This window comes from Lissotriton helveticus, chromosome 10, assembly GCF_964261635.1.
Source record: "Lissotriton helveticus chromosome 10, aLisHel1.1, whole genome shotgun sequence".
NCBI classification, from domain to species: Eukaryota; Metazoa; Chordata; class Amphibia; order Caudata; family Salamandridae; genus Lissotriton; species Lissotriton helveticus.
Window position 1 is genome coordinate 148,587,712 of NC_136071.1, and position 26,863 is coordinate 148,614,574.

Consider the following 26,863-nt stretch of genomic DNA (forward strand, 5'->3'; position numbering starts at 1 on the left):
CGGGACACAAGGAGTGCTTTGCTTTTTCTTTTATCAACTGTACTGGCTGATATTGTTCTTCAGTGACAAGAGTCCCTCCTAAATCTTTAACCCCTACAAAAAAGACCCAATTCCAGGTTAATGGATATAAAAAGCATCTATTTCTTTAAATTTTTCACTCGCAAGTTAACTCTCGTATTGCTCTTCCTGCGTACACACTTTCATCTCTTCAATTTATTTTGATTTTTAGACTACTTAGCAATGTTTCTTTTACTGTGCTCATCTCACTCCGCCTCACTGCTGCTCGCTTTCTCCATGAGGTCTTTAAATGCATCCGTGGTCTGGCCAGCCCGTGACTCTCCTCTCACAACCAGCTTCTTTTTGCTGCTTGGGTCTTCGGCCAGGTAAGTCTTGTTCACCCTCCCAGCTTACTGTATTTTCGCCTGTAGCTGTACAAGCCATGTTACTCGTTGTCATTGGTGGTCTTCGTCACTTACACATTCTGCAATTCTTTCTTTTTTTTAAATAATAAATCTACTTTCTGCAATTCTTAAAACCAAAACATACATATCATCAATACAACCTTCTCTTGCAATGTCCAATCATTATGAGCATTGATGTTCGGTACCATTTCTATGGTATAATTTGTTTTTTCTAGTCTGTTTTTATGCACAATACTTAGTCCCAAGTGCTCCACAAATTAAAGTAATATCACAGCCAAAGGACTCCATTAAATACACTTGAATTCTTATCATTTGCACACACTCCAATATATATATATTTTTTAATATTTTTATTGGCATTTTCTTAATTGCTATATGAAAACATTCTTCAGTAGCAAAACATATTGACATATTCAAATAACAGTGGTGGACATTCAGTTGGTCGCATTATATACCAGTACATCCTCAGGAGGCCCCTCCACCTCCTCCATCTGCCTACCCACCCTAGGAGATTATTGTGAGACAGAGACTGTGAGTCCATAGTATTCCCGCCATGGCTTCCATATTTTCCAAAACGTTTTGGGGCAGCCCCGTGCTTTATAAGTCGTCTTTTCCCCCAGCATATACATGTCCATACTCTTTTCCATTCCACCAGGGATGGAATCGTCTCCGGCACACACTCCAATATTAAATGCAAATTCCGCGCGTATTAGGTGCACACAAAAGAAATGGGAGTAATGTCTTTTTTGTCTTTTCTTGCTGGATTAAAAACAGAAAAGACAAAAAAGACATTACTCCTATTTCTTTTGTGTGCAACTAAAATGAGCGGAATTTGAATTTAATATTGGAGCATAGGCAAAGGATAAGAATTCATAACTTGATTGGCCTTGGCGTCCAACGTTTGGAGGGTCTAAGGTGTTTTCAGTCACCAATTGCACCGCATTGATAAACAGGAAGTGAACACGGACGCTAACTCAGTAGGTGCCAAGTCTCCTAGTCAATGACACCCCCCTAGCGCTAATATTAAATACACTTGTTCAACTGACGACGGGTGGTTTGACGGCTGTGACATCTACTCAGGTCAAAGCTCTGATAATCTCAGGTCTATGGCCCTGCAAAGATCAATCCTGCTCAATCATCCAGGCAACAGGCAAGAACTCTGCCAATTAGCAAGACTAGTCAAAATCATTCAATATTGGTACCTTAGGAGATGGGCTGAGAAACAGCGATTACCTGTGAGCTCCTGCGTGGACACCACAGATCCTAAGGCTTCCAGTTTCTCTGGAATAGGGTTGCCTTCCTCCAGCACCATGACGAGCTTTCGCAGTTTCTCGCATTCATCTTGCAGCAGCTGATGCTCCTCTTGGCGACGCTGCTGGGCACTGCTTGCTGGATTCATAGTTAGATGTAGCACTTTATACTGACTGGTGTCAAAATTGCCCTATTGAGGAAGTTCCACATTTTCATTACAGAAGGCAGCAGTAACATCAACACTGAAATTGAAACACTTCAACAACTAACAAGACTTCAAGAAAAAACAAAAAATATAGACACTTTTTGCAGCATTCCTAACAATATCAAACAGATGCGAAGTACAATCCCAATACTGGGCTTGGCCACTCTCTATTGAGATCCGAGAGATCATCACAGGTTTAGCCAAGTAGGACACGACGAAACTAGAGAAACACAAACCTGCTTTGACGACATTGATAAAAGTAGGATATTCAATACTTTGCAGTTAAATGAAGAATTGAAAGAGCTAGAAAAAGATTGGAGGGGTGGGTGGTTTAAGAACATCTCTACATGAATGCCACACACACAATGTTCTACAAAACAGAACCTCGATTAGCTAGTCTGCATGTTCCCATTTTTCAATATATAAACATTAGATGGAGGATTCTTTTGCCTTGAAGCCCGACTCTATTTGCAAATGCTATCTTCTGATTGAAATTTAAACTCCAGGCGACAGAGACCGATGTTAGAAATGTAAATGATTGAATTATGGATTGTGCACATGAATCGTACAAGACACTCCGGATGTAAGACCGCTAGAGCTGCTGCTAATGCCCAGAATTGCCAGAAGTGGGATCAGAGCCCCAGACCCAACCCTGAATAACTTCGATCCTGGGTACAAAAATTCCATGACCATTTTTATCTCAAGGTATTAGATTTGCATTATGACTGCCAAAAACGCACATACATCTGTATGAATGTGTGCTCTTAGAAGAGTAATATCGGTCTTATGTGGGCAGTGAAGACATAATAATAGAGTGTAGCTCTCGTTTCCTGTTGTTAATGGGAGCTACAAGGCTGACAACGGAAGTGCAGGCATGAATGCAATGAGGTGCCCAACATTCCTTCCTTACCACTGGATGCCTCCCTAACAGCTATTGAGGCAAAGGCAGTGCATGGGGTAGAGGCAGGACAAAGACTGATCAAGTAGATTATGAGTGACACATATCTGGTCTCTACTCCCACCTTACAACAAGCATTGGGGAAGCCAATGGGCCTCGCCTATGCAACAGCTATTGCCTTAGCCAATCTGTTTTTAGCCATGTTGTAGACTAGCGTTGCTGCTGTTCAGCATGGCTAAAAGTTAGTGGCGTAAAGAAGAGTGGAGTGTCAAAGTGGAGTTTCCTGGAGTGGAATGTTATGGGAGTGGTAGGGAGTCGTGGAGTGGCGTAGAGAGTCGTGGAGTGGCGTAGAGAGTCGTGCAGTGGCATAGAGTAGTGGCATAGAGAGGAGGGGCATAGAGACTCACAGAGGGGCACAGAGTCGTGGGGTGGCGTAGGGTACAGCAGAGTGCTATACAGTAGAGTTGAGTGTCATGGAGGGGCGTACAGTGTTGTGGACTGTTGTGGAAGGAGAAGAGTGGCGTAAAGTTGAAGGGAGTGGAGTAGTGTCGTAGAATTGAGTGGAATAGAGTGGAGTGGTGTGTCAGAGTGGAATAGCATAATGTGTGTGGAGTGGTGTAGAGGGTGTTGCCTAGAGCAGAGTAGATTGTTGTAGAGTGGAGTAGCATAGAGTGGAGCATTGTAGTAGAGTGGGATGTCGTAGATTAGCATAGTGTGTTGTAGAATAGAATTTAGAAGAGTGGCATGGAGTATCATAAAAGGAGTTGTGTAGACGGTCATAGAGTGGAGCAGTGTACAGAGTATAGTGGAGTGTAGTTTCGTAGAGCAGAGTGCTGTATAGCTGCCTAGAATGAAGTGGCGTATAGTACAGTGGTGTAGAGTAGATTGGCATAGATTGCATTGGTTTTGAATAAAGTGGCGTAGCGTGCATTGGTGTAGAGAGCAGAGACAAAGGCGAGGGGTACAGCATACAGTGCAGTGGCATAGTGTGGAGTGGCACAAGATGGAGTAGATCGGTGTAGGGTGCAGCAACATACAGTGGTTGCAGTCACATACAAAAAGTGGTCAGTGGAGGAGGTACACGCGGGGGCGAGTGGGTACGCGGGGAGTTTAATAATAAATAAAAAAATGGAAAACTTACAAGAAGCTGCCGACTGCCTCCCGCGTCACGCCTCTTTGGTCTTACTGGTTCCAGAAGCGCTATGCTGTGCGGGGATTGGCCTGAGCCAGCCGTAACTTTGAGGCATTGAGGTCGAGGTAGTCTCGAAGGGGAGGGAGTAGAACCTTCGGATTATCTGAAGAACCAACCTGTCCGATGTGATGTTTTGTTAGTGGTAGAGTTGACGGCTTATCCTGCCACCAACTGGCAGCCCATGATCTTGAAGGGCGAGACTAGGAAGGTTTAGAGGCAGCAGGGGAGGAGTGGACTGACCTGACCTCTGGGCGCCTAACCCATGAGGTCAAAAGGAGCTGAGCCCACGGCTGTGCAGAGGTTGCTGAACTTGAGCGGTCTTGAGGCTGGGATATGGTTTGCGCGGCTGAAAGCGCCTTCTGTGGCCACAAAAGTGGAGAAAGGCAGACTGGGACGGGTGGCCATTGAGAGACCCAAGGACTTGGCCATAGCCTGTGAATCCTTCAAGCACTCCTGGGCCATGTCTGCCTTGTCGCTGAAGAGACGGGTGCCATCAAAGGGTATGTCTATGAGGGAAGCTTGGACATCCCCAGTAAAGCCAGAGGTTCTCAGCCAGCTCTGCCCAGCGATTTAGTCTTATCAAGCTCACAACCAATCGTGAACTTTGGCGCATCTCTCCCATCTGATACTGCTTGGTGGATAATGGCAGCACTTGTGCAACCCTTTCCCACACTTTCACCAACAACAATGCAAGACTGGTGGAAGAAAAATAATTTCTTGCTCCAACTATCCAGCCTCTTGGATTCCCTGTCCGGGGGTGCAGAAGAGAACGCATCATATGAGGTAGAGGCTTGGACCACCAAGCTCTCTGGGTAGGGTGGTTGGAGAGCTATTTTGGGTCATCCGGTGAGGAGTGATGGCAGTGGGCGTTTGTCCTATTCACAGGAGTCCCTGTGCTGGCCTTGGACCAGGTTCCCAGAAGAACATCAGTCAAAGCCTTGTTAAATGGCAGGACGGGTTCAGAGGAGGAGACACCCGGCTGCAGGACCTCTGTCAAGATGTTCGTCATGACTTTCATTGAAGGAACCTGAAGGTCAATGACCTCGGCTGCCCTTACCACCACAGCACATGAACCTCCCTCCTCCGTAGCCATGGTAAGGGGGAGAAAGTAGGCCAGAATCTGGAGAGGCATCCAGTCCACTGGCCTCACCCAACTACCCATACCAGTTCATTCAGTGGTCAGGGTGGTCTTGTAAAGTATCCATCAACCTCTCCCAATCTTCCTCCATTCCAAGCCTTCAAAATAAGGCTGAGGAACCAACCTAGGACACACAGGTCTGGTCGGCGTCGGTAGGCACTGATCCAGCTCCAGGTCGCTGGGAATAAGAATGAGGCTGGCACCAGGAATCTCGGCGCTGGGGATAGTCGCAATGGCACGACCGGCGCTGGTCCTGATCCACTTCCAGATCCATTGGGCATCAGCACCGGGGCCTGAGCTGCTGGTGCAGAACCCGATGGAGCACCCTCTGAGCCTCCGGGGACAAAGGCGTGCTGGGATGGTCAGGTCGCCAATATAAGGCACATGGCATCATAAAAATATTTAAGCTGGGCAGGGGTCGCTCCAGCTCCTGGCATTGCAGGGAAGCATGGAGCCGACCCGGGTGCAGGTTCTGCAGAACGAGACCTAGAGCACGGAGGCTCCTTCGTCACGTCTGACGACTTCGATTTCTTGTATTTCTTATGCCTCTTACCTGACCGACCCAATGACTTCAAGTGGGAGGACGAGGACTTAGGTCTGGCGTATTGGTGCCGGAACCTTCTTCTCGACTGGGACTGAGAACGAGACCTCCAGGGTGAACGGTCCAGTGCTGAGCACTGGACCACAAGGAGCTTTAGGGACCACACCAGGTCCCAGAGACAAATCAAGTGTGGATCAGTCACCGACATGGCTAGATAGCAGACCCACATGGTTTGAATACAGAAGTTTTCTTCAACATGTTGAAAAACCTACACATCAAAAATCGTCAATAAAAATGACAAAAAAAAGCCTGTCAAAAAGTGATGGAGGGTAGCTCTCTTCACGGATCTGTTCTAGTTGCTGGGGAAAGAAAAGAACTGACATCAGCACACCAAGGTGGCACCTATATAGGTGATGCAGGGATCACTTTTGGTGTAGCTAATGTCACGCGGAGCCGATCAAGGCCCCCTATTGGCACAGAAGGGTGATACCAAAGAAATTCAAAGGTTTTAAAAAAAAAAAAAGTTTTAAACAGAGCTTTATTCATCCGTATAACATTTTACACAGCTTGTTGCCACAACCCAGGGGCCGGCTGCGAACACATCTGTTGTATACCCTCATAGAGCTGGTTGACACAGCCATTCAGCCGACATCCCGGGGGTCCGGCGGCACATGATCAAGAAAATATGCATAAGCAACAGGTTTGTCATTTGCCCCACCCTCATCCCGTATGTAGAGACTGGATGACCGTAGCGCTTCACGTATTCGCCGCACTGGGCTCCAAGTCGACACATCATGGAAGGCCTACTCTGTGTATCCCATTTTAACTTCCCAATAAACTAAACCCCCAACAGTCCCACTCCCCCTCCTTACCCATCCCGCCCTCTGTTTGTGTACACCTGCTCTACTCTACACCCACCCGTGCGCCCCTATAGAAGTGACCTAATTCTCAGGTACCATGACAGCGACGTTTAAGTGCGCCTGAGCCTCCCCCTCCTCCATACAAGCCTTCCCTTCCACATCCCGCACTCGCAGATATTCCTGATATAGACCCCAAAAATGTTTAGAGCGGCTCACAGGGGGAAGGAAGTGCGCTATAGCACTCCGTTTGTGTGCAGCAGTATAGCATGTCGTGCGCCCATCTTTTCATGGTAGGGAGTGGCCCTCTCATCCAACACATTGCAATTACGCGTTTGGCCATCAGCATGCCCATATCTGTCAGTCGTCGCAGGGCCTTCGGGGAGGCCCCTGGAGTGGCCCAGAAGTGCCAAAGCCGGATCAGGCGACAAGTCAGTAGCTAAGACCAAACTCATTTCGGCAAACACACCGTCCCAAAACTTGCGGATTCCGGGGCACCACCAAGCAAGATGCATAAAGTCTGCAAGCGGTGCGCGGCACCTATCGCAAGCAGCCGACTGTCTAAGGCCTCACCTATGCAGCCTCTCCGATGTATAATACACTTGTTGTAGATATTTAAAATGAATCAGCCTATGTCTGCCGTTTAGCGATATTTTCCTGGTACTTGAACAGCAGTATGCCCACATACCATCATCTATTGTGATCTGAATATCTCTCTGCCAGTCCATCTTTGCTTTCGAGAGCGCCTGCTCCCCTTGCCCTCTGTCCATTCTATATAGATTTGCCACCAGTCTCCTGGGGGAAGATGTTTTAATAACATATGTAAGCTCCGGGATCTCCTGTGGCTCCGCTAAGTCCGGGCCTAAGAGGTCCAACAAGGCACTGCGGACTCTGTGATATTGAAATCGGAGTAGAAGTGAGGCCCCTTCCAGGGTCGACACGGCTTGGTCACATGTTTTCACTGCGTCCTCAAGAAACAAGGCTCCTGTAGTGTGCCCATTGTGCGGAGTGCCCGTACCACTCCTCTCTCCGCTATGGGAGACAGCCATAATGCCCATTCAATAGGCATTAGGGCTGAATACAGCAATGCTCCATCGCGAGCCCGCAGCAGTGCATGCCAAGCATGATTGGTGGTCGTGATCCAGTCCAATATGCCAACTCTGCGGTCCATCGGCTGGAAGATCATGGCAGGAAGCGGTAGGGGGTCCGCAAACAAGCGTTCCATTCTGACATGAGGTATCGCCTCATGCCGTGGATCCACGTGTGCAAGTGTGCGGCCTGAGCCACTCTATAGTATCGTTCCATGTCTGGGGCGCAGAGTCCCCCTAGGTCGTAAGGGAGCATGAGAGTCGTCCATTTCACCCTGGGCTGTTTGCCACCCCAGGCCAATTTGATCAGCAGTTGCGCCAGATTTTTAAAGAAAGCCTTCGAGAGCACTATCGGCAGATTGTTAAATAGGAATAGCAATCTAGAAAGTATCACCATTTTCATGATGGCTACTCTACCCATCAAGGACAACGGCAGTTTACACCACACCTCTACTTCATCTTCCAGTTTGCTGTACAAAGCACCATAGTTTTCGCGTATGAGGGTTTCCGAGTCAGTATGCAGCATAACACCAAGATATCTGACTGATTCAGTCGTCCATTGTAATGGGTATTCCATGTCGAATTGTGTCGTGTTCGGAGTCAGTGGAAACGCCACAGACTTTGCCCAATTTATCTTGAGACCTGAGAGGGCCCCGAAGCGCACCACTTCCCTCAGCACCGTCGGGAGGTTAATGTCCGGGTTTCGGACGTATAGCAATGTGTCATCCGCGTATGTTGATATGACTATTTTGTACGTTGGGAAGCTAATCCCCTCGTGACTATGATACACCCTAAAGGCGCAAGGTAGTGGTTCAGCCACCAGCGCATATAGTAGTGGCGATAGCGGGCAGCCTTGTCTGGTGCCTCTGCTAATCGAAAAGGAGTCAGATACTCGATCTCCTATGCGGAGTCGAGCCGTGGGGTGGTGGTACAGCGCCCCTATCATTTGCAAGAATGGCTCGCCCAGCCCCATTCTCCGCAAGACTCGTACCATGAAAGGCCATTCCACTGAGTCAAAGGCCTTTTCCATGTCGAGGAAGATGGCTATTGCTTTTACATCCTGCCGGACATGCTGCATAGTGCCCAGTACCGTCCTAATGTTATAGGTGAGATTCCTGCCGGGTACAAACCCTGCCTGCTCCAGCGCTACGAACTCCGGAGCAAGTAGTGCCAGTCGCGTCGCCAACACCTTGGCGTAAAGCTTGGCATCCACATTTAATAAGGACAATGGCCTGTAAGAGCCACATGAGGTCGAGGGTTTGCCAGGTTTGAGGATAGTTACAATCAGTGCTTCCCTCATTGATCACAGCATATTGCCTTCGACACACAGTTCGTCAAACAACGCAGATAAATGTGGAAGCAGAATATCCTTGAAAGCTTTATATAAACCTACAGTGAGCCCGTCAGCCCCTGGTGCACTGCCCGAACGCATGCTCGCCAGCGACTCCGCGATTTCATCCTTATGTATTGGTTGCATCAAGAATTCCCGATCGGAATCCTTCAGAAAGGGCAGCTGTATATGGCTCAGATAACCATCAATATCGTCTTCCATATTCCCAGTTTTGGAAATGTAAAGCCCAGAGTAGTATGTTTTGAACTCTTCTACTATCTCGGCCTCCTCCGTAAGGAGTATCCCGTCTGCAGTTTCCAGCTCGGATATCACCTGTGTGCGTCTGGAGTTTTTCAAGATCCAGGCCAGGAGGGAACTAGGGCGGTCCCCCTCGCCGTAGGACCGGGCCGTGGCATACTTCCCCATGTGCCGCACCTCCCTGTCTGCTTCTTCGTTGTATTCCGCCATGAGAGACTTGATGTCTACCACCACGTTGGCGCCAGCATCGGTCAGCTGTCGCCTTTCCAGCTCTGTTCGTTGCTTTTCTAAGTGTTGTAATCTCTGGCGAATGGACTTGAGGACATTCGAATGCTTCGACATCGCAATGCCCCGAATGTACACAGACATTCAAAGTTAAGGAATCTATAGCTAGATGTTTCTATCAGATGTAGAGTGCAGCAGCAATAAAAATAGTGGCGAAGAGTGGTCCAGAGTGGAGTGGCGCAGGGAAGATTGCAGTGGCGCAGGGAAGATTGCAGTGGCGTAGAGGGGAATAAAGTGGAATGGTACAGAGTAGAATAGAGTGGTATAGAGTGTAGTGGTGTAGAGTAGATTGTCCAGAGTGGAGTGAAGTGGCGTAGAGTGCAGCCGCGTAGGGTAGATTGTGCAGTGTCAGAGTGCCGTCTTGCAGAGTAAATTAGAGTGGCTTAGAGTGGAATTTAATACAGTAGAGTGATGCAGAGTAGAGTGGAGTAGATTGTAGTGGCATACAGTGCATTTTGTAGAGTGCAGTGCCATACATGCAGTGGTGCAGAGTAGAGTGGAGTAGAGTTCACTGGTAGAGAGGGCAGTGTTGCAGAGTACAGTGGTGTTGAGTGAAGTGATGGAGTGGAGAATAGATTGGAGAGGTTCAGTGTAGAGAGGAGTGATGCAAGGTTGGCATAGTGTAGTGGCATAATGTGCATTAGCGTAGAGTGCAGTAGAGTTCAGTGGCAAAAGTGCAGTGTTGCAGTGTAGACTGTCACTGAGTGCAGCGATGTACAATAGAGAGGTGTAGAATGCAGAGGCGTACAGTAGAGTGGTGCAGAGTAGAGTAGCACAGAGAGCAAAGCGTAGAGTACAGTGGTGCGGAGTAGAATAGAGTGGCATAGAGTGCCATGATGTTGAATACAATGCTGTATAGTATAGTGGCGTAGAGTGCAGTGGTGTAGTGTAGACTGGCAGAGAGTGCCCTTGTTTTGAGTAAAGTGGAGTAGAGTGCAGTGGTTAGAGAAGAGTGATGTAGAGTATAGTGGCACAGAGTGTTGCAGCATAGAGTGCAGTGGCTTGGAGTGGAGGCGAGTGGTGCAGAGTAGATTGTTTCAGAGTAGAGCGAAGGACGTGGAGTGATGAATAGTAGAGTGGAGTGGTGTGGGGTAGAGTGCATTGGCAGAGATTGGAGTGACAAAGAGTAGAGTGGTGCAGAGTGGATTAGAGTGGCAGAGTGCATTGGCATAGAGTGCAGTGTTGCAAAGTACAGTGGCAGAGTGGTGAAGAGTGCAGTGGTGCATATAAGAGTAGAATGGGTAGAATGCATTGGCATAATAGAGAGTCATAGATTGGAGTGGTGCAGAATGGAGCGCAGTGGCACCATGTGGAATGTGAGAGTGGAGTGGTATAGTAGTAGTAGTAGAAACAAGCTTTATTTCGATATATTACACATATCTTAAAAAGCGTTACAATACAATAAACAAACATTAAAAACTCATTACATTAATAAAACATTTCATTTCTTATTTAAAAACATACAATTTGAACATTAGCACAGGTAGGAAGGGTATTTATGGCAAACTCAGTAGCCTAAAAGATCTAACCCGCCAAGCCCAACCAAGGAATTCGGCCAGGCAACAAGCAAACAGAGGGCAAGGATCTGATCTTAGGATTCGTAGGGCCTCCAGATGAGATCTAGTACCAACTGCAAAAAACAACAAGTGATGGACTGAATGTGGATCAATGTCACACACTCCCCCAGTCAAAAGATCTGGGCCCAAATCCATCGTTTTTTTGCACTCCACACCACCCTGGGTCAGATAATGGCTTTATGCAAATCAGCTCTGACCCTGTTGCCCCATGGGAACAGTCCAGTCCGAACTACAACAGCCATATCTTTCCCAGACCGGAATCAAGCATCCGAGGACCGGACTCGAGGTAACACCTCTCTTCAGCCCGGCTAGCTTGACTCCAAGTGGTGTGGAGTGCCTGGGACCCACGTCTGGGCATCCCCAGCGCACTTAGGGCAGCAATTGCAAAAAACAACAAGTGATGGACTGAATGTGGATCAATGTCACACACTCCCCCAGTCAAAAGATCTGGGCCCAAATCCATCGTTATGGACTGGAGTCAAGCTATCCAGGCTGATGAAGGCTGATAGCCAGAAACCGGTCCTTGGATGCTTGATTCCGGTCTGGGAAAGACATGGCTTGGTAGTTCGGACTGGACTGTTCCCATGAGGCACAGGGTCAGAGCTGATTTGCATATAGCCAGTGTCTAACCCAGGGTGGTGTGGAGTGCAAAAAAACGATGGAATTAGGCCCAGATCCTTGTACTGGGGTGAATGTATGACATTGTTCTACATTCTGTCCATCAACTGTGTTTTTTGCAATTTTCACACCGAGTGGGCTGGGTATGCTCAGACGTGAGTCCCAGGCTCTCCACACCACTGGAGTCAAGCTATCCAGGCTGATGAAGGCTGATAGCCAGAAACCGGTCCTTGGATGCTTGATTCCGGTCTGGGAAAGACATGGCTTGGTAGTTCGGACTGGACTGTTCCCATGAGGCACAGGGTCAGAGCTGATTTGCATATAGCCAGTGTCTAACCCAGGGTGGTGTGGAGTGCAAAAAAACGATGGATTTAGGCCCAGATCCTTGTACTGGGGTGAATGTATGACATTGTTCTACATTCTGTCCATCAACTGTGTTTTTTGCAATTTTCACCCCGAGTGGGCTGGGTATGCTCAGACGTGAGTCCCAGGCTCTCCACACCACTGGAGTCAAGCTATCCAGGCTGATGAAGGCTGATAGCCAGAAACCGGTCCTTGGATGCTTGATTCCGGTCTGGGAAAGACATGGCTTGGTAGTTCGGACTGGACTGTTCCCATGAGGCACAGGGTCAGAGCTGATTTGCATATAGCCAGTGTCTAACCCAGGGTGGTGTGGAGTGCAAAAAAACGATGGATTTAGGCCCAGATCCTTGTACTGGGGTGAATGTATGACATTGTTCTACATTCTGTCCATCAACTGTGTTTTTTGCAATTTTCACCCCGAGTGGGCTGGGTATGCTCAGACGTGAGTCCCAGGCTCTCCACACCACTGGAGTCAAGCTATCCAGGCTGATGAAGGCTGATAGCCAGAAACCGGTCCTTGGATGCTTGATTCCGGTCTGGGAAAGACATGGCTTGGTAGTTCGGACTGGACTGTTCCCATGAGGCACAGGGTCAGAGCTGATTTGCATATAGCCAGTGTCTAACCCAGGGTGGTGTGGAGTGCAAAAAAACGATGGATTTAGGCCCAGATCCTTGTACTGGGGTGAATGTATGACATTGTTCTACATTCTGTCCATCAACTGTGTTTTTTGCAATTTTCACCCCGAGTGGCTGGGTATGCTCAGACGTGAGTCCCAGGCTCTCCACACCACTGGAGTCAAGCTATCCAGGCTGATGAAGGCTGATAGCCAGAAACCGGTCCTTGGATGCTTGATTCCGGTCTGGGAAAGACATGGCTTGGTAGTTTGGACTGGACTGTTCCCATGAGGCACAGGGTCAGAGCTGATTTGCATATAGCCAGTGTCTAACCCAGGGTGGTGTGGAGTGCAAAAAAACGATGGATTTAGGCCCAGATCCTTGTACTGGGGTGAATGTATGACATTGTTCTACATTCTGTCCATCAACTGTGTTTTTTGCAATTTTCACCCCGAGTGGGCTGGGTATGCTCAGACGTGAGTCCCAGGCTCTCCACACCACTGGAGTCAAGCTACCCAGGCTGATGAAGGCTGATAGCCAGAAACCGGTCCTTGGATGCTTGATTCCGGTCTGGGAAAGACATGGCTTGGTAGTTCGGACTGGACTGTTCCCATGAGGTACAGGGTCAGAGCTGATTTGCATATAGCCAGTGTCTAACCCAGGGTGGTGTGGAGTGCAAAAAAACGATGGATCTAGGCCCAGATCCTTGTACTGGGGTGAATGTATGACATTGTTCTACATTCTGTCCATCAACTGTGTTTTTTGCGAGATCTAGTACCAAGGCTCCTACAGAGTGGCTTCAACCAAATGCGGCGCGGGACTGTATAAGCTGGACATTCAAACAGTAAGTGAGGGACTGACTCGGGCCTATTTACACAGAAGGGGCAATATGGTGTCGTTTGCGCGATACCTTCCAGCTAGCAGTCAGTTTCCCCACTGGCAATAAGCCCACCCTGAACCTAAAATATAGTGCCCTATCCCAAGATTTGGAAATCATATCCAAATATGATTCACGAAAGGGGACCTCCTTAACCATCAGAAATTCTACAGTAGTTCTACACAATTTGGAGTTGCAATTTCTGCCATCCATCACCCATGACCAGTACAACTTCTTTAGCGTCAGCTTAGGCGGGGCAGTTCTATTGGCCCAGGCATCCTCAAGGCCCAGGTCAAAGAGAAGGCACTTAACTTCTTTTAACCAACGGACCTTGTGCCAACCACATGTTGAGAGGAGTTCCCTTAAGCCTTCAGCATAACTAGACAGTTCTGGTACCCTCCAAATTCGTGCCCATAGGAGGAGGGGGCGCAACCTCGCCTGATCACTTATTGGGCGAGTACCCGCATCTAAAAGAAGTGGAAGAGATGGTGTACTATGCGGTAAACCCATGAGGTCTTTGTGGAATTTATTTTCTGAACGGGTCAAAAAGTCTATCTTCTGTACGCCCCATAATTCAGACCCGTACAAAGCTGCACTCACCCCCCTTGCCCTATAGATGTCCAATACAGGACCAATGGGTTTAAGTGAGGAAGCACGTTGTTCCTTCAAGAGTGCCTCTACCACCCTCTTATGGGTCAACAATATCTTTTGATGGTGAGATTTCCAGCTCATGGAATCACATAGGCGGATGCCTAGGTAATCGAACTCCTTTACCCTCTCGAGCGGTACAGAGTCCAAGGAAGGTGGAATAACAGTTTTCCTCGGAGGGTTTAAGACCAGGAACTTAGTTTTACCTACATTAATAGCAAGACCCCTAGAATCACAGAAGTTCTTAAAGCTGGTAAGTAGACGTTGCAGACCTATTAGGGTTTTTGAGATCAGGAGGGTGTCGTCTGCAAATAGGAGGGTGGGGATTTTCCTACCAGCCAGGGAAGGTGCATCTGCTGATTGTTTGAGTAGATGCTCCACCACTCCGTTAACATATAAGGAAAACAGAGTGGGGGCTAGCACACAACACTGGCGGACACCCCTATTTACAGGAATACGTGGTGTTTTTTTACCCTGGTCACCCCACCTGATCTGTGCAAAGTTACCCTTGTGCAGCTTTATAAGCATATTAAGTAGATATGAGGGGATACCCATTGCGTCAAGGACACACCACAATTGGTCACGTGGGACCAGGTCAAAGGCAGTCCGTAAATCTATGAATGCAAGGTACAGACTGCCCTTGCCCAGTACAACCACTTTCCAGTAGATCATTAATAACCGGAATGTCTGTTCAATGGTCCCCATGCCGGATCTGAACCCAGCCTGATAATCCGAGAGTATTTGTTTTTCCTCGACCCACTGCAAAACCCTTCCTAAGACTACCTTGCCAGCTACCTTCCGTGTGGAGTCTAGCAGGCTGATTGGGCGATAGTTAGCGGGGTCGTCCCTACTCCCTTTTTTAAAAATTGGGACGACCTCCGCGCCCTTCCATGAGTCAGGCAGACGCCCGCCCATCAAGGCAACATTCAGGAGTAAGGCAATGAGTCTACTCCACTCTTCTGGGTTAGCCCGAAGTAGGTCGCCTGGGATACCGTCAGGTCCCGCAGCCTTATTCGGAACCAGGTACTTGATCGCCCCCTCTACTTCCTTGGTAAGGAAGAGATTAGCCTCATTGAGATCGAAACATCCAAAGTGCGGCAGGTCCGTCGGAGAGACTGGAGGACCCCCAGATAAAGAGTAGAGCTGGGAAAAGTGGGAAAACCACACCTCCCCGGTTATATTGCATGTCAATAGGGAATCTTCGGGTTTATCCCTTACTCTCATCAATTCCCAGAAGCCCTTCGAGTCCTTCCTGGAGCTAGCCGCCATTAGATCACTCCAAAATTGAGTTTCGTGCTCAACCCTAGCCGTGACTAGTGCCTTTTTGTAACTTTTCCTGGCAAGACTGATGTGTCCGGTAGCCTTGGATTTCATTGCTCTAATAAGTTCTCGTTTTGCGGCGCGACAGGCAAGGGAAAACCAACTCGCGCCACCCTTAGGAACACCTCTTTTCCTATCCCTTGCGCCTACTGGATGGACAATGAACTAATCACCTAGTGCTTTGGTTGCCTCTAAAAAGAGTTTCGGGACATCAAGTTTAATGGGACCCGGGGAGTCTAGCCGCAACTTCACATTAGACATTATGGATTTTGCCAATGTCATCTTTCCTTCGTCCGCAGCAACTTTTTTCCATTTCAGCCGCCTACCACAGTTCGAGGGGCAGACTTTGTGCGTTGATTTCCATGTGTGTAAGGGTGAAATTGGGGTCAAACCCTTCCAGGGGGGGGACAAGGTCAAGGCTAGCGGGTTATGGTCGCTATCGGTAGATGACAAGACCTCCATATCTAGCAAATGTGCCCAAAGCCTATAATTCAGGAGTATATAATCAATCCGTGAAGTGTGGCCCACCCTGTTGTATGTGTGTACCCCTTGGGAGTCAGACTTAGATCTACCATTGGTTGCCCTGAGGCCAAATTCCATGCAGATGGCGTTAAGATCTATGGCGCTCTGTGTCCATTTTTTGATAGGTGGGAGAGTGAGCGGGGGGATACCTCTCCTAGCATCTTCTTCCCAGATATCTAGGATATCCTCACTGGCAAGTGGTTCGAAGGAACAGTTAAGGTCCCCAGCCAGTAAAACAAGGGAGTCAGCACTACAGGATCCGAGTTCCTCCTCTATACCTGTGAGTGGCAGCATAGAAACACCACCCCTTGCCCCCCTTAGGTAGATGTTAAAAACTTCTAACTTTTTCCCCCCATGGCCTTTGATTGATACTCTCTGCAGGTCAGGTGATTTTGTGGGCATGTGCCTAATAGTTAGACCCAACGAAATGCTAGCCCAGATTAGGAGGCCACCCGACGGGCGGCCTTTACTGCCAGGTGGTTGTGACGCGGGCACAAAGTAGGTAGTGTAACCCACCCTGTGACGTGGTTCCAAGCACCAGGTTTCCTGCAGAAGGCAAATCCCGAAGGATTCAATAAGAGAGTTCCAATCGGGAATGTCGATGTTACGTGCAAGTCCTGCTACATTCCAGCTAAGAACCCTCAACGCTGGGCTATCAACAGCCCTCGGCCCCAATATAGAGGTAGACACAAGGGGATCGAGAGCAGAACTAAGCCTCCTTGTCGCGGGCAGCGACAATAGACCCGCATCATCTTCCCCCGATAGGATTTGTATTTCCTCCACCCTTACAATTTTTGTTTCCGGGGGATCGAAATCAATGGCGGCAATATTTCTATGACAATGTTGTTAGAGAGGTCTGGGACGTGAAAGTGCCATGAGCGTGGACCGTCTTATAGATAAAATTACTCAGCACCCCCTGCTCGGCTGCAACAACCGAGATTAATTGGCCAAAAGAATGTGTTGCGACTGGGATAAGAACTGGGATGCTAGGCGCTGGCCTGTCTAAGTCCGTTTCTGTTCCCATAAATGGACTACTCCCGCTTGAGTTACTCTCGGGAGGCAAAGAGTCAACGATCGGTAGGGGCAGTTTGTCCCTCACAACAGGTGGTAGTCCCAGAGACATGGGCAGTCAGTCTACCTCTTCTAGGCAACCAAACCTATTAAAGGTTGGTGCCCCATACCACCTTCTATTTGGGCCTTGCCATCCATCTCTCACCCCTCCGCGGGCCGGGTGTCGAACCAATGACCAATCCCCCCCATAATTTGGGCTAGGACGAGGAGGATAAAAGAATGTTAGTGGTCTAACTACAATGGATGAATTCTCCCCACCCGTGTTCCACGAGCATATGTGTTGGGCCGTAAGTGGGTCCTCAAATGAGACTACGATGCAATCACCTGGAATGGTTTTGCGTGAGGAACCTATCCAGGGAACTCTACGCGCCATTCGAATTTTGCTTCTCAGATGGTTAGGAATCGGTCTATTTACATTCAGCCAGTGAATAACCTTGTTTTTGAGAGACCAGAAGTTTTCTTGATAGTGGCTCCCGTTTTCTGGTACACCAGCTAATACCGCCACATATGGCCTTACATCTGGGGGAAGATCTATATATCCCGCGCGAAAGTGGTCTATAGTTTGTGGCCCCTGAGAGATGGTTCGATGAGCCTTAGTGTCATTCAACCTTGGAGCAACACCTTCTTTATGTGGTATAATTGGTTGTTGAAAGGGGTGCTTTGATGACTTAAGTGGGTATTCGGGGGCTTTATGTTCGTAGCCCTTTGTGCGTGGTTTGGGTATTGGCCTACTAGGGGGCGGTGCTGGTGGGGTAGTGGTAGGTGTTAGTGCAATTAAATCAGCTTCTGGAGGGATAGTCATTCTGTTATCCTGGAAGCTAAGGCTTGCTAGAGTTAAAATGCTCTTTTCTACCTCCAGAAGTTGGTTTTCTATGCATGAGAGTCTTAGTTCCAAGGGAGTTAGGAGCTTTTTTAGGGTCTCCCAAACTATTTTTAGGAACTCCTCATCTTTACCCTCTACCTCGCATAGTTGTGCCCCGTTATCCTCTTCTACAGTAACTGTCTTGGAAGTGTCCATAATTGAACAATTCTCATCTAGGCTAGGGAGCTCCTGCACTGGGGCTACAGACCTTCCTGCTTCTCTTTGTACAGGCAGATTTTTATAAATAGGATAGTGTGCCCTAGCAACTTTGGCCTTCTTCCGTGAATAGGCAGATCTTATATTGCGTTTTCTTTTGTGTACTGTACCCTTAATGTTGGAGCTCAGGGAGTTGTCATGCACCTCAATAGTGAGTGGAATATTTTCAGTGAGTGTGCCCAAATCAGAATCAGTAACAATCAAGGAAGGGTTCTGGCTAGGATGCGGGTGGATAGGACCTAAAGTCGAAATTGTCACTGGAGATGTGGCTGTGGTGTAGTGAACATCAACCTGTGTTGTGATGAGTCGTGGATTAAATAGTCGCTCGGGGGTTTTTGCAGTCGCTATATGGCCTAAGGATGATTTTTTAGACATAGCAATATCTTGTGACAATCTTCTAGCTGCGTCTAAATCCAGGGAAACTCGCTGTTGCATTTTGGTGATTTCATTATCTATAGCAGTATTTGTTCTAGTTATAAAATCATCGAGAGTCCCATTCAACATCTTACCACCCTTTGCAGCACTACTACGGCTTGCCCGTGAACACATGATTCCTATAAGGCCTTGCTAAACTAGAGTTACAATGAGAATAACAAAAGATAAAACCAATGGAGCGGGGATAACGAAAAGGGTAGAGCCCAGACCAGTCTCTCCGGTCCTCGAACGGCCTCAAACGGCCCGCCCTTTGCCCGGGCTTCGCCCCGTGCTCCGTCCCGCGCGCGTCCCGCGTTTGCGGGATGGAGGGGGGTTAAGTACAAGAGGTCTGTTACGTCAGAGGGCGGAGTTGGGCGGGAAGAGTCGCAGGTGCGCTGGTGGCTGACGCGCAATTCCTGCTGGGACTCGCAGTCCCACCCTCAAGGTTGCAGATGATGAAAGGCTCTCGCCAGGGTCCTCAGGTCCTCGGTAGAAACTCACTCTCCGTCAGGGCACAGCAATAAAAAAGGTCCGTCACTACGGCTACGAGCAGCTCCCGCGAAGCGGGTGCCGCGAGCCGTTTTGAGCAGGTGAGGGCGGAGCTGGGCGGGAAGAGTCGCAGGTGCGCTGGTGGCTGACGCGCAATTCCTGCTGGGACTCGCAGTCCCACCCTCAAGGTTGCAGATGATGAAAGGCTCTCGCCAGGGTCCTCAGGTCCTCGGTAGAAATTCACTCTCCGTCAGGGCACAGCAATAACAAAGGTCCGGCACTACGGCTACGAGCGGCACCCGTGGTATAGTGTGGAGTTGTGTGGAGTGGTGCAAAGTAGACTGGAGTTGGGCAAAGTGGAGTATGCCTGGTTTGGCAACGCACTGCCATTACAGACAACAGATCTTCAATTGAAATGACTATTACATTTGCACCGACGTACGGTTTTAATTATAAAAGTATACAACACAGAAACAATAATGTGTGGAAATGTCATCTCCTAGTGTATTGGTTTGTTTGATCAAACTATAATCTTTGTTTTCACCACTTTTCAGAATTAACTAAAAATGTGCTTCATTTGTGCTTTCCAAATTTTGATATATTCTGAAATATCTGCATTATTCATTTACAGACATTTACATTGTGATGTGTGCTTAAAAAAATAACATCATATAGCCTTCCTCCAGCACAACCCGCGTAGCCAGCAAGGTTGTCACATAAATCCTCTCACTTTGAAGTTAGAGAAAAGTAAACCCCAAACTTCCTCTGAAGACAAAGCCTGACATTTGACCTCCATTTTTTAATGCACAGCAAATGTGATAAGATAAAAACAAGAATTAATGGCCTGTTTACAGTAAGCGAATATAGCAAATTGGGTATGGGCCACCGAAGGAACAAACTCAAGCTGGTCAGCCTAAGCAAGCAAATGTGAATTACAGAACACAAAACCAATGGCAAGCAATAGGCAGAATGCATTTCCAGGAAAGCTTTACAAATGTACCCAAGATGTAGTTACCAAACAATGAATGAATGAATGAATATACAATTTATAAAGCGCTAAAACTTAGCCAAAGGGCGTCAAGGTGCTATTACGGAACTAGTGGGCAGACGAGCCAGCATGCTTATACTGAGATTTGCGAAAAAAGTCAGGTTTTCATGTTTTTACGGAAGAGCAAGTGTGACACCTGACCCGAAAGCTCTTCCGGTAGGGAGTTCCACAACTTAGCAATAACAGTCGAAAAGGCTCTACCTCCCCATCTAGCCTTGTTAAATCTAGGTACTATTAACAGATTCTTATCTCCAGACCGAAGATGTCAAGTAGGAACATAGCGATGAAGTATTGCCTTGATACCCTCAGGGCCTGTGCCATAAAAGGCATTACGAGTTAGGCAGAGCGTCTTGAAGAGGATCCTACGGTCCAAAGGAAGCCAGTGTAGGGTCCAGAGAGAGGCCGAAACTGAGTGATATTTTGGAAGACTCACCACCAGTCTAGCCACAGCATTCTGCACCAGCTGCAAACGTTGCACCAGACTTTTATTAATGCACAAATACAGGGCATAGTCCAGTCTGGACGTTATCAGGACAATAACAGCCTGTTTGCGTGAGTCCAATGAAAGAAAATGGGAGATTTTTCTGAGGATTCTAATAATCCCTAAACAGGTGGACACTGCCCTATTGACCTGCCTGCTCAAGGAAAGTGAAGTGTCCACTAAGATCTCTAGGTTTTTCCCATGGGATACTGGGCAGGGACATGCGCCAAGTGAGCCCGGCCACCAGTCGCTGGACCAAATGTCCAGTTTGCTGCTGAAAATCAAGACCTCCGTCTTCTCCCCATTCAATTTCCAGAAATTGGCCGTCATCCAGGAGGATACTGCCTGCATACAATTCCTGAAGTTAAGGGCTGAGTCTTTGATAATCTGAGTGATGGACACCATGATTTGGGTGTCAACCGCATAGGACAACACCTCCATCCCAAAGGACATCACCACTTCAGCAAGCAGGGCCACATAAATATTAAAAAGTGTAGTGTTCAGGGAAGAGCCCTGAGGAACCCCATAAGACATGGAGTTAGAGGCCGAGTAGAATTGGCCAAATTTCACAGTCTGAACCCGGTCACTAAGGAAGGAGGCCAGAAGCCCCAGAGCAGACCCTGATTCCTATCTCTCTGAGACGCTCAACCAGTCTCAGAGGAGACAGGGTATCAAAAGCTGCGGTGAGGTCAAGCAAAACTAGCAGCCTGATGTGTCCCCTGTCCACTTGAGTACGGATGTTGTTAAATACCACAGTTAGGGCAGTTTCTGTACTATGTTGTGAGCAATCAAGAAGTTGGTGCTCCTTCGGGTAGGCACTAAGATGGGAGTTTAGATAGGTTTCCAAGATTTTAGCTGGAACAGGAAGCAATGAGATTGGGCGATAGTTTTTCATTTCTGAGGGATACAAAGAAGGCTTCTTTGAAAGTGGCTTTACCACTGCCATCTACCACAAGGTGGGGTACTGTCCCTCTGAAATAGTAACGTTTAAACAATGACTTCGCGACCAATTTTAAACACCTTAAGGGGGCAGGGACCCAGTGTAGAACCGGATTTAATTCCTTCTAGAAGCCGATCAGTAACATCAGATGATAAACAAGGAAAAGTGAGTAGCCTGGGGGAGTCCTCCAAAACCACCTCTTCGTTAAGAAAAGAGATAGACTGAGCAGGTAACCCAGCGTTGGAGGCTTCAAGCAAGGAGCAAATATGCATGATTTTGGTACAAAAGAAGTCGGATATTTCATCACAGAACTCCTGAGACAACTCTGACGGGTCAGTGACTGGGGGGGGCAGTGAAAGAGTTAATGATATTAAAAAGATCCCTAGAGGATTTCCTTGACTCTGATCTTTGAGTATAAAGCCTCTTTTCTTCCAAACAAGAGAGAATGAGCATTGACAGCTGTGCAAAGAACGAGGCGCAGGTCTGGATTTCTAGACACTGGGGCATTAACAAGGCTGAACCAAGTGCCATTTTTTGTCTACAATCCTTACTTTTGAGTGATATGAGGCGAATGTAGTCACAAGAAAACGGCTGTTGCCTCATTTAGTTGAGAGGCACTTGTAAACTCTTGATAATCTAAGTTATCACAGCAGAATAGCTTGCTTGACAATATACAAGTGAAATGACCCATAAGTCTCCATGTAGGTAAATGTACACCTGAAACATGTCTAATCCTTTTCTGGTACACTGGATCAGAATGATTAAATAGGTTTAATATATTGGCCACTTCCTGCCTAATAAATCAACAAGAAAACCTACTTTTCTTCCGCCCATTAATGCAATGTTCGTACATCACTCAGGTACAGTTCGTTAGTTCCTTAACATTTCAATTTAAAAATAACATGTGCAGGAGGTAATTGGTGGAGGGAACCATACTCTTTTTTTAATAATCACAGTGGAGTACCGAGTCAAGTCTTAAAAGCAATAGGCTGGAGGAGCTGTGGCAAGCTTCATCATAGCATTGTCACATTCAGCATGTATCTACACAATCTGTCTAGTTGTCACATCGCTTAAAGATCACGTACAAGTTTAACAAGGTTGCTTCCCTGAAGAGCCCATAAAGCAAGATTCACTGATTCAACACTGTACTTTAAGCCTCCAGCATATTAGCGTTTGTCACTAGTTAAGGAACAAACTAATGAGAAGTTATTTTGTGTCTTCTATGTAATTTCCTGATTACAGTGAAACCTAACTTAATTTAGGACCATTATTTGGAATGTAATACTTTCAACTTTGTCTTACAAACCCTGGTTTGAATTAACTAAATTTATTTTAAAATCAAAAGGGGAAACAGAAACCACATGTGAGGTACTATGGCCTTCAGCGGAATTCGCTGACCTACAAACACATGAATTGTTGGAAAGCTTCAGCACAGGAGAAACCCAACAAGAAATTAAATGAGCTCGGGTTCTTCCTCAGGAGATCTCAACAGGCCATGTGCACAAATGGCAAAAGTAAATGTAGAGCTCTACCAAGCACAAGCAGAAGGATAGATACTCTGGGGCTATGCCCAAGAAAAGTGATTTTAGTCTGTCCCCAAGTGTAACTTTTTTTGTAGGCTATAACTTAGGTGACTTTATATTGATCACACCACAGAAAAGACTTTGGCCAGGAGCATCAGTTGGGACACATGATACATCAATGTGCGAAAGCAGGTAAAAATCCTGCTTGCTTAGCACCATGATTCAAGACCCTTCTTGAAAGTATACGAGAAATGTGCAGATGGACCCAGTTATCAACAGGAGATCTTTGAGTTGTTCAGTAGCCTAAGCCAATACCTTAATGGAGTTTTCCAAATGCGCCTTCCATCTGATGGCCACCATGCACATTGTTCACTTGCAATACCGCTTTGGGAAAGTAGGTAGTGCCCCATGTGAAAGAGGAATGGTTGTTTAGGTGTGCATTCTCCCACTTATTTGTAAATGTACTACTACTTCTACTATACAATTGTTTTTTTTTTATTTCACAAAAGTTTTTTATTGAGAGAGATGAGTAAGCATTACAGGCGTGAGCAGAAATCATGCATGGTTCCGGTATCAACAAGAGCAAGTATGCAAGTGTAACGGGAACAAAGGAGGGGTAAATTAAATTAACATAAGGAACGAAAAACAATAATCAATTTAAACACAAATAGTAAAGTAAAGCACAGGCATTGCATCAGTACATTTACAAAGGTTACAGTCATAGGTGGAGCAAGGTAGTCATATAAGTCAATGAGGTTAGTCGCTTGGGCAGGTAGGCAGCCCGAATTATGGGTAGGGTGTATATGTGCATAATCATGGTGGTTTAAATAGGTCGAAGTGAGCGTCCAGCGAGGACCATAGGTTCCTATAGGGGGGGCGCCAAGGTGTAGCTGCCAGCGCAATATTGTCGGCTCCTCTGAGGTTCGAGACCCAGTTGAGCCAGTGGGGGAAAGAAGCTTTGCCAGTGTCCTTCCAGTTGTTCAGTATGAGTTTGACCGCTGCTGTCAAAAGTAAGTCAAGTAGGGCTTTATCATTTTCATTGAGGTTAACAGCTTTGGTGAAACCCATGACTAAGGTTGCAAATTCCCTCGGGAGCGAGACATGCAGCACTTTGGTGATAAATTCGAAAATTCTATCCCAGTATTCGGACACACAGGGGCATTTGAATATTAGATGTTCAAGGTCCCCACCCTCTGCCATGCAGTTCCAGCAGGAGTCATCTTCCTTGATGTTGTGCAGGAAGAGTCTCCTAGGAGTCCAAAAAGCTTTGTGGAGAAGCCAGAATTTAGATTGGGATAATGTAGGGCTGATTTTGTGTCGAGAGGCAGATTCCCATATTCTGGCCCACTCTGCTTCCGAGGTTGGTGTGGAAGAGTATGAGTCCCAGAAGGACTGTGTGGATGTTGTCAGCTTTGTGGACTGTGGGCGGATCAGTTTGTATATTCTGGACACCTGGTGACCCAGTCTATTAATCGTGTGTAGGTAGTCAGGGAGGGAGGGTGTGATGTTGGATAAGTCTATTTTGGAGAGGGCCACTTTGATGTGTAAGAAGTAATAGAAGTCTATGTTCTGGAGTTGAAACTTGTTTTGTAGGTCGTTGAAAGTGAGTGGCAACGGACCATCAAACAGCTGATGAGGGAAGTGTATACTCTTCTCTATCCAAGTAGGATTATTCATTGGTTTCCCTTTGTATAGCAGTCTGGTGTTGTTCCACAGTGATTCCCATCTTGATTTACAAAATTGGTGCGGTAAAAATTTGCTTAAGTGGAGAAGGGCAGCCTTCGTGTTTCTGAAGATGGTACCTGAGGATACAGTGGGTTGTGGTTTGGTAGTGAGGAGGGTGGAAGGGGGAAGGCCACGCAGAATGGATTTTTCCACCATCAGCCAGACTGGGGTATAGTCTGGGTGGGGAATGAGCCAAAAAGCCCCTTGTCTAGCTAAGAACGCGGTTTGATAGAGCCTAAAGTCGGCTAGATTGACGCCTCCTAGGGATTTATCCAGCCTTAGTTTTTTTATGCTAATTCTGGCTTTTTTCCCTTGCCAAAGGAAGGAGGAAATTAATTTATCAAGTTTGGAAAGGAAATCCTTTGAGAATGTGAGGGGCAGCATAGTGCTCAGGTAGTTGATTAGCGGTGATATCATCATTTTTATAGCTTCAATCCTTCCCCACCAAGTGATAAATCGAGGGGACCAGCCGTCAAGGATTCTTTTAACTTTTGTCAATGTCAACGTTTCGTTGTGTGTGAAGGTGCTCATTAGTTTGTCGGTAAACTCTATTCCTAGATATTTTATAGCTCCTGTCTGCCAAGCTAGACCTGAGGTACCAAGAACTTCTTTGGTGGTGAAGATGTTTAGTGGTTTAACTTCGGACTTATCTTTGTTTAACTTGTATCCCGACAGGTACGAGTACTTGCTGATTGAGGTCATGAGACCCTCGATCGATTTGGCCGGGTTTTCTGTTGCAATTAATAGATCATCAGCATACGCTGCCAATTTTATCTGAGTATCTCCAAAGGAGACTCCCTGAATATCTTCATTCTTTTTGATGTCAGTTAGAAGGGGTTCAAGGGCCAAAAGGAAGAGTGCAGGAGAGAGCGGACAGCCCTGTCTGGTACCTTGGTAGAGGCGAAATGGGTCAGAGAGGGTGCCATTAATTGCTATCCGAGCCGAGGGGGAGGCGTACAGGGCCATCACCATTGTGATGAACGATTGTCCGAGATTGAATGAGCGCATACAGTATTGAAGAAAAGACCACGAAACCTTATCGAAGGCCTTTTCAGCGTCCAGGGTGATCGCAACCATCGGGGATTGGGAGTTGTTAGCTTTCTCTAAAATGTGGCACAGAAGTCTGGTGTTGTCATTTGACATCCTATGTTTCAGAAAGCCAACTTGCGACGGGCTTATTAATTTGGGAAGAACAGCGTTTAATCGGTTCGCTAGGATTTTGGCATATATCTTGCAATCAAGATTTATCAAAGAGATGGGGCGGTAGTTTTTGGTGTGGAGCGGGTCTTTTCCCTCTTTAGGGATCACGACTATGTTGGCTTCGCTCATAGAGGGTGAGATACATCCACTGGACGCCGTAGAGTTGAGAACAGTGTGGAGCGTGGGGGTAAGTTGGTTTTCAAAGGCTTTATAAAAAGAAGCAGTGAAGCCATCTGGGCCGGGGGCTTTGTTATTTTTTAGAGATTTGATGGCCTCTGCGATCTCTGTTTTACTGATGGTGGAACCTAATCGTGTTTTGTCAGATTCTGAGAGTTTAGGAAGGTCTAGAGATTCAAGGTATTCGGTGCAAGCTGCTATGTCCAGTGATTTGTCATTCTTGTAAAGCTCTTCGTAGAAGGATTTGAATGTGTCAAGGATTTTAGTTTGATTTGTGTGGGTAGTGTTTGTGGCGTCTTTTATTGATGAAATGGTAGACAGCTTTTGCTTATGTTTGAGATACGAAGCCAGCAGTTTACCTGCTTTATTTCCTTCGCAAAGCTTTAGGGCTTTGAAGCGGTTAATCCAAACGCCCGCTCTTTTACTAGTTATGGCATTGTACTCATACTTCTTTTTAGTGAGAAGGTCGAGGGGATTGAGGTCTTGAGGGTTGGCCTTGTGCCGGTCTTCTAGGATTGTGATATCTCGTTCCAATTGTTCTAGGTCTTTGTTTAATTTTTTATTGGTTTTAGCTCTAATATTTATGATGACTCCACGGATTGTGGCCTTAAGGGCGTCCCATAGAGTGTTAGGATTTGTATCAGCGGTATCGTTTAGGAGTAAGTATTCCTCGATGGCATCCGCTATCTTGAGTTTGTCCTCTATGTTGGTA

The 26,863-nt window shown here is 47.0% G+C and overlaps 1 protein-coding gene across 2 annotated transcripts in view; it reads right to left on the minus strand.

Annotated features, from left to right (window-relative positions):
* The window catches only part of MAD1L1 (mitotic arrest deficient 1 like 1), a 2,576,418-nt gene that overhangs the window by 907,339 nt on the left and 1,642,216 nt on the right, over positions 1 to 26,863 (minus strand). For both annotated transcript variants that reach the window (XM_078664968.1, XM_078664969.1), the window contains exon 16: positions 1,656 to 1,863. In XM_078664968.1, the coding sequence (XP_078521094.1) occupies positions 1,656 to 1,863 (208 nt within the window). The remainder of the gene's footprint in view (positions 1 to 1,655; positions 1,864 to 26,863) is intronic.